The sequence below is a fragment of the Alexandromys fortis genome, unplaced genomic scaffold (assembly GCF_014885135.2).
Source record: "Alexandromys fortis isolate MF-2015 unplaced genomic scaffold, M_Fortis_MF-2015_v1.1 scaffold_106, whole genome shotgun sequence".
NCBI classification, from domain to species: domain Eukaryota; kingdom Metazoa; phylum Chordata; class Mammalia; order Rodentia; family Cricetidae; genus Alexandromys; species Alexandromys fortis.
Window position 1 is genome coordinate 2,035,971 of NW_026067980.1, and position 8,547 is coordinate 2,044,517.

The 8,547-nt window shown below is 40.4% G+C and overlaps 1 protein-coding gene and 1 pseudogene across 43 annotated transcripts in view; one reads left to right on the top strand and one right to left on the bottom strand.

Annotated features, from left to right (window-relative positions):
• The window catches only part of Pbrm1 (polybromo 1), a 101,287-nt gene that overhangs the window by 80,617 nt on the left and 12,123 nt on the right, over positions 1 to 8,547 (bottom strand). For 42 of the 43 annotated variants that reach the window (XM_050158128.1, XM_050158113.1, XM_050158108.1 and 39 more), the window contains 2 exons: positions 7,409 to 7,546; positions 3,878 to 3,994 (listed from right to left, as the gene is read on the bottom strand). In XM_050158128.1, the coding sequence (XP_050014085.1) occupies positions 3,878 to 3,994; positions 7,409 to 7,546 (255 nt within the window). Of the gene's footprint in view, positions 1 to 2,903; positions 2,922 to 3,877; positions 3,995 to 7,408; positions 7,547 to 8,547 lie in introns of those variants that run through there. The other variant, XM_050158140.1, reaches the window with a different exon arrangement.
• Positions 1,363 to 2,490, top strand: LOC126511177 (60S ribosomal protein L17-like; annotated as a pseudogene).

The window sequence follows — 8,547 nt, forward strand, 5'->3', positions numbered from 1 at the left end:
ATAGAAATGGGTTAATTTAAGATGTAAGAGTTACTTAATAAGAAGCCTGAGCTAATAGGCCAAACAGTGTTGTAACTAATATAGTTTGTGTGTGATTATTTGAGTATAAGTGGCTGGGAAACCAACATGCAGTCTCCATTTACAAATGGAGCCAAATGTGGAGAACTACATCCACATAAAACCTGAGAGAGCCTGGGAAGGAATTCTAGACAAAAAAGAACAGAGTTAGGCATGGCTTCTTGGTAGCAGCATTTTCTTGGGTGGGCTCTATTTGCTGGAGGCAAGCAGAGGTACAGCTCCTTTAAAAGAAGGCTTCTTGCCGGGTGGTGGTGGTGGTGGTGGCACACGCCTTTAATCCCAGCACTTGGGAGGCAGAGGCAGACGCAGACGGATCTCTGTGAGTTCGAGACCAGCCTGGTCTACAAGAGCTAGTTCCAGGACAGGCTCCAAAACCACAGAGAAACCATGTCTTAAAAAAACCAAAAAGAAAAAAAAAAAAAAAAAAGGCTTCTTGACTCAGCATTAGTAGCAAAAAAATGCATGGCTTCTTTAAGCATGGTTCCTGGTTCCTGGTTCCTGCTGGAAGCATGAACTTTGACTCTTTTGGGTGGTCCTGCACTTAAATGTGGTTCCTGAGCAGTATGTCACAAATTGCTTAAAGGCGACAAAGACCCGCTATGTCTCTAGAGCTAGGACGGTGAGCATGATTCGCAGAGGCGGCGAACATACAGCCAACATGCTGGACTGGGCGGAGACAACAGGCAAAGCTGCTTGTCAATCCTAGCCATGTCTGCTTAGCATTCTTTCTCCCTCTCCCTCTCTTCCCTCCCTCCCTCCCTCCCTCCCTCCCTCCCTCCCTCCCTCCTTCTTTCTTTCAAACCCCCCCTCCCACGAGACAGGGTTTCTCTATAGCTTTAGAGCCTGTCCTGGAACTAGCTGTTGTAGACCAGGTGGAACCACCACCACCAGGCCTCTATTAAGAGGTCTTTTAAGTCTGAGTCTGTCCTATTGTGTATCAGAAATCCTTTCCTGAGCAGGAGCATTTTTTTTTTCCTTTTGAAATAAGTAAGTGGGGGCAGTGGGGGCGCACACCTTTAATCCTAGCACTCGGGAGGCAGAGGCAGGCAGACCTCTGTGAGTACGAGGCCAGCCAGGTCTACAGGAGCTAGTTCCAGGACAAAGCTACAGAAGTTCTCCAACGCTACAGAAAAACCCTGTCTTGAAAAACAAAAACAAAAAAAAAACCCTCTAAACAAGACATAGTATATTTAAAAAATGTACATAGGCTTAGGAGAGAGAAGAAAAAGAATATAGACAGTTATAAAAAGAAGTAAAGTTTTTGAAGAGACAGTAAAAGTAATATAAAAGAGTACAGACATTAATAGATAAAAGGAATAAAAATAAATACTAAAAGGTAACAGAATAAAAAATAAGCACATAAAGATGAAAAATACAGAGTCTGAATTATGCATATTATTGTGTTTTCTTTGAATTTTTGATGGCAGAGAGACATTTGATTCTGGGAGCTGCTAAATTAAACCAACATAAAGATATCATGACTTCAAATTTTGAGTCTAAGGATATGTTACTTTGGAAAGGAGGTTCTACTTCTGTTTCCACAGAAGAATCTGTGGATTCCTTCCAGGCCAATGTGGTTTGATGGAACAAGACCCCCTGAAAGGTCTCTGTGAACCCTAAAATACTTTACCCAACATATAGTAGAAAGTGGTTTGGAAAAAACAATGCCCAAATTCCCAAAATGGTTGTTTATAAATGTTTGTTTTCCCTTTTCCTGTAAGAGGCCAGAGGTGACCTGTGAAGATGGTTCGCTACTCTCTTGACCCAGAAAACCCTACAAAATCATACAAATCGAGAGGATCAAACCTTAGAGTTCACTTTAAGAATACCCGTGAAAGGGCCCAGGCCATCAAGGATATGCAAATTCAAAAATCCACCAAGCATCTAAAAGATGTCACTTTGAAGAAGCAGTGTGATGGTACATGGGTGAAGTCGGTAGGTAGGTGCGCCCAGGCCAAACAGTGGGGCTGGACACAGGGTCAGTGGTCAAATAAGAATGCGGAATTTTTGCTGCACATGCTTAAAAATGCAGAGAGCAATGCTGAACTGCAGGGTTTAGATATAGACTCTAGTCATTGAACACATCCAGATAACAAAGCACCTATGATGCGCTGACGAACTTACAGAGCTCATGGCCAGATTAACCCTTTTATGAGCTCCTCATGCCACATCAAGATGATCCTCACTGAAAAGGAACAGATTGTTCCAAAGCCAGAAAAGGAGGCTGCACAGAAGAAAAAGATATCCCAGAAGAAACTGAAGAAACAAAAACTTATGGCACGGGAACAAATTCAGCATAAAATAAATGCAGACAAAAGTAAAAATAGATAAATTAATAAATAATGTTTGTTTTCATTTAAAGAGAGATATAATAAAGAGATGAATACTTTGGTATGGAACTTAGTCTACTGATACAAATTTAAGGTCAGTTTTCTTATATGTATATTTCTACTCTTGTCTAGTGTATTGTTTATACAGCTCATTTAAACATGTAATATATTAAAATTATGGATTAATAGTTATTTATAATAGTCAAACTATAGTCTTGTTAGTAAGATTTTCTACAGAGATATATTTCAGTTAGATAATCTTCAACACTTCAAAGACCTACAGAATATGGCATTTAAAATGTTTTAAGAACCTAAGACTTTTCTTGACAGTAAGACATGTCTGCTCTGGCAGCACCAATTACTTCAAGAAGACGATGGGCATCGAAGAGGCTCCTTATGGAGTTTGGTAGCCATTTGGGCAAGAAAACTGCTCCTGGACTGCTTAAAGGTATGCTTGACATGCAGGACCCACAGAAAAATGACTGGTAAACTTGCCTAAAGATGAGACGGTCCTTCGGGGTTCCTGCTTCATGAAAGAGTCTGCCAGATATTCTGCAGGACACAGAAGAAAGTGACTGACAAATTGCCAAATATAGGCGAAACAGTCTTTCAAATTTCCTGCTTCATGGAAAAGTCTGCCAGATACTATGGGCCTGTAGGTTGAAGATGGATGCCCCAACATTAAAGAAGAACTTTGGGTGACTGTCCAGGCAGCAAGATGTCTGTAAATTCTAGAGTTTTGGAAGTTGCTTATAATGCACTCCCTGTTTACTTAGGTAATATATCTCTCTGGGGTCTTTGAAGAGTTGAAGACAGTTATAGTCTTCCTTAGTTATGATAAAAGATATTTGTTTTATTATATGTAGTTTTACTTTGTTAAAGTTAAAACCTTTTTATTTAGACAGAAAGGGGGAGATGATGTGGGATTCCCCTCTGTATGCTGTGAATATGCTTTATTACCATTGGTTAATAAAGAAGTTGTTCTGGTCTATGGCAGGGCAGAATATAGCCAGGCTGGAAGAGCTATAGAGAGAGAATAGACAAAGTCATAGAGATGCCATGTAGCTGCCAAAGGAGAATGATGTTGGAACCTTACTGGTAGGCCACAGCCTCGTGGTAATACACAGATTAATAGAAATTGGCTAATTTAAGATGTAAGAGTTACTTAATAACAATCTTGAGCTAAACTGGACAGTGGTGGCACACTCCTTTAATCCCAGCACTCGGGAGACAGAGGCAGGTGGATATCTGTGAGTTCAAAGCCAGCCTGCAAACAGCATTGTAATTAATATCATTTCTGTGTGATTACTTGGATCTGGGCAGCTGAGAAACCAATGTGCAGTCTCCATCTACATTACTTAACCTGCAGCACTTAACCTTTAATCTTATTTTACTTATTAGTATCTAATAAAATTCTTAAAGTACTTAAAAATAAATTTAATTCATTTATCATTGATCATATCTCTTACCACTTTGGAAGGCAGTTTCTGAAAAAGTTCACTGATGAGCCGTCCTGATGGATTTGTGGCTACAACTATGGCTTCAAGAAGCTGCTCTAGGACCTCCTTTAGGTAACCTGGAGAAGACTAGAGGGCAAGGAGGGACAGGGAGAGAAACAAATCCATACATAAGTGCCAAATAGGAAACAATTTTTAAGATTATGAAGCTAATTCTAAAGAGCAACTACTGCACAATATTTATCCTAAGTTCAAGTTTCAAGAGTACATTAGAAATGCTCTAGTGTAGGCACAAGCTTGTGCCTAAGAAGGACTAAGTGAACTTGTGAAGCTCTTTGAAATATTTCTGTAATTAAGTCTCCTGGATCAGGTCCTACAATGAATCTTAAATTTGTAATAAACATTGTAAAATAAAAGTAGCATATATGGGAATGTGGAAATTCATATCCTTAAAACTAGAGAAAACATGCCCCATAATAATACTTGACTACTCTGTTCCTCATAGCTCCTCAAATTAAGTAAAATCTATTGGACCTTCCTTGTTACCTAGTCTCTCTGGGTCTGTGAATTGTAGCACGGTTATCCTTTACAGTCCAGGGGATGTGTGTGTGTGTGGGGGGGGATGACACACATGGTTCTCCCTGAGAAGGAGAAATAGAAGAGATCTTATGGGTAAACTGGGGGATGGTGGAATGGGAACATGAGGGATTGAATTGAGGGGAGGATGAAGAGGAAGAGTACTGAAAGAGACGACCTAAAAGGGGGGAAATTTCAGGGTCAAATACAGTCCTGGTGAAAGAGAAACTCCCAGGAATCTACAAGGATGATCCCAGCTAAGATTCCTAGCAACAGTGGATACATAGCTTGAACTGGTCATCTTCTGTGACCAGGCAAGACTTCCAATGGAGGGACTGGGACACCAACCAGCCACACAATCTTTCACCTACAGTCTGTCCTGCCTATGGGATGTGCTGGGTGAAGGGTGGCAGATTGCTGGAGTGGTCAACCAATGACTGGTCCAGCCTGAGACCCATGCCGTAAGAGTGAGCCCACCCCTGACACTGCCTAGAGTGCTAGGACCCAGAGGTTGGATGACCCAGAGGCCTAGGATAGAACCAACCATGATTGGAGAAAAGAAAAAAGTCAACATATGATGCCTAACAATATTTTGCTATACTCATAGACTGAGACTCAGAGAGCCTCCATCCAGTAACTTATAGAAAACAGATGCAGAGACCCACAGTCAAACATTAAGCTGAGCTCAGGGAATCCTGATGAAGAGAGGGAGGAGGGATTGTATGAGCCAGAAGGTTCAAGGATATCACAAAAAAAAAAAAAAAAAAAAAAAAAAAAAACAACCCAGGGAAATAGCTAACAAGGACTAAGAGGAGCTCAGTATCAGAACCAACAATCAGGGAGCCTGCATGGGACTCTACATATATGTGACAGTTGTGTGACTTGGTCTACTTATGGGAGTCAGGGGCTGTCCATAAGGCTTTGGCTAGCTTTTGGAAACCTATTCCTCATACTGGGTTGCCTTGCTCAGTCTTAATACAAGGGGAAGTGCTTAATCTTACAGCAACTTGATATGTCACGCTTTGTTGATGCCCATGGGAGGCCTGTCCCTTTCTGAACAGAAACAGAGGAGAAATAAGTAAAATAAATAAAATAATTTATGTTCTAATTAAAATTTTGTAGCAGATCAAAATAAGACAATTTTACCTTAAATAAAAACTAGGAGCTAAAAAATGCCTTCCCCTTTCAAAAAAAAAATATATATATATTTTAAAAAGCCCAGGATTTTCAACAAATATGAACGTGCAAGATTTCTCCATTTTTTAGGCCGGGCATCAGTGGTGGCGCACGCCTTTAACTCCAGCACTCAGGAGGCAGAGGCAGGCGCATCTGTGTGAGTTCAAGGCCAGCTTATTCTACAGAGCAAGTTCCAGGACAGGCTCCAAAGCTACATAGAGAAACCTTGTCTCAAAAGACAAACAAAAATATTTCTGTTTCTCATCATTTATGCAAATGAAAAAAGACAGGCAAGTCCTTTGTTGAAATGAGTTTCAGCAGGAAAGGTCAAGAAATTAGAGAGGGTAATAGGGAACCAAAAAACCCAAAATGCATTGTTTACATGTATGAAAGAATCAGAAATAAAAAAATTTACAAGGCTAAGTTCTAAATTTTATTTTCTGGCTATAGAAAGGCTGGGGCTTCAGCAAGTCACATTCTGCTAATTAATTCTTTATTTGCCTTCTTGGGTACTTGGAACACAACTGGTACACAGACATACACGTAGGCAAACACCTACACACATAATTTCTTAAAATTTTTTCAGCCAGGCAGTGGTGGTGCACACTTTTAATCCTAGCACTTGGGAGGCAGAGGTAGGCGGATCTCTGTGAGTTGGAGGGCAGCCTGGCCTTACAGAGTGAGTTCCAGAACAGCCAGGGTTGTTACACAGAGAAATCCTGTCTTGAAAAACCAATCCAAATCAAACAAATAAGAAAACAAGTAAAATTTTATTTCTAGGGGACTGGAGAGATGGCTCAGTAGTTAAGAGGACTAGCTGATATTCCAGAGGACCTGAGTTCAATTCCCGGCAGCTCACAACTGCCTTTTATTCCAGTTCCAGGAGATATGACACCCTCACAGAGACAAACATGCAGGCAAAATACCAAAGCACAAAAAAATAAAAATAAGTAATTAAAAAAAAACTATTTCTAAACACAGGTAAGAGCAACTGTAAAATTTCTGAGTTCAGAACGCACATGGCATGCCCTAAGATCAAACAGTAAATAGTGATCTATTAAATTATTCCTGACAGCTGCTTACAGAGACTTTTATCAGGCATCACTATTAAGTCTATTTAATTCCTTTAAAGATACTGACAAAATACCTGGCAAGTACCATTTTTATTCAATTTTATCTTTTTCTCCCTCACCCTCTTTTTCCAGATATTGGACAAAAGACTAAAAGTCTTTTGTCTCCTAGACACTTTGGCCGTTTTCACTCTTCTCTGAAGGTCCTCTCCCTTTATGCCATGCAGCCACTTGTCAACCTCCCTACAAAATGAATGACTTTCTTTCTTCTTCTCTTCCACCTACCTCCTCCCAGTAGCTGCCAAGATCTCCAGCTTGTTTGTTGTTTCTCCTCTCAGTTCTAACTGTCCTCTAGCTTGAGAAAATAAGGCATTCCTAACTAAGGCGATTCACCCAGCTCTTCCAAACTTTAACCACAACACTACCTACACTTACCCACTATTTTAATCTAGTAATACTGAATTGAACTATCCCTTGAAAATATCATGATTTTTAAAACTGAGCAGGAAATATGCATTAATATAAACAGTTTATAAAAACACCCATGAATAACACTGACTAACATTGTCCAGGATGTTTAAAATTACACGAAACTGGAATGAGGTTCTCTAACTTAATGTTTACTTACCCTCTCAACTACCAATACAACTTCCCACAACAGCCCAGAAAAATTAGTCATCCCTACTTCCCAAGCTATCCATGCTGCTACATGCACACTTACGCCTTCAGTTCCTTGATTGTCTTGTCCATCTTCATCATCATCTTCATCATCTGCTTCTCCTTTTTGAACAAATTCATTTCTTGTTCGAAGGTACAAATCCCAGAGTTTACAAGCAGCTTTATATTCAGGGGACTCTGGCTATGTATCCATTAGCAAAGAGAAGAGAAAGGAACATTACTTTTCTTGGTAATGGCTAGTTTTAAAGAATCCTGTTCAACAGAGATTGGTATTTTGAGGTAAATTTGAAAATGTAATTATTACAATTATTTCAAAAAATTCTTTTTTTTTTTTGTCCCGAGACAGGATTTTGCTGTAGTTCTATAGCCAGTCCTGGAACTAGCTCTTGTAGACCAGGCTGGCCTCGAACTCACAGAGATCCGTCTGCCTCTGCCTCCCGAGTGCTGGGATTAAAGGCATGAGCCACCACCACCTGGCATTATTTCAAAATTCTTATGATTAGAAGATACACAGGACTTCATTAACTTTCTTAAAAAAAAAAATGAAAGTGCATTTTAAGGGCATTCTTGAATAAATTTACAGAGATACTTGAGGCAGAAGACAAATGATTTGTTAACTTAAAATTAATTACTAATAATAAGAAAGTCACTATAAAAAAATAACTGATGAAATTGCTTCTATTTTACAATAGACTAACAGTAAACTTCAAAAACTTGAAAGAATTAAACTATCTAAAAAAATACCTATTGCATATCACCATAGAACCTTCATCTGGCGATGGATGGAGACAGAGACCCACACTGGAGCACTGGACTGAGCTCCCAAGGTCCAAATGTGGAGCAGAAGGAGGGAGAACATGAGCAAGGAAGTTAGGACCGCGAGGGGTGCACCCACCCACTGGGACAGTGGGACTGATCTAATGGGAGAGCACCAAGGCCAGCTGGACTGGGACTTAAAAAGCATAAGATAAAACCGGACTCTCTGAACATGGCGGACAATGAGGGCTGCTGAGAAGCCAAGGACAATGGCACTGGGTTTTGATCCTACTGTATGTACTGGCTTTGTGGGAGCCTAGCCTGTTTGGATGCTCACCTTCCTAGACTTGGGGGGGGGGGGGGGGGGGGTGGACGTCGCCGAGGGAAGGAAACAGAGGCCGCGCGTTAGTACGGAGGGGGGCGGGA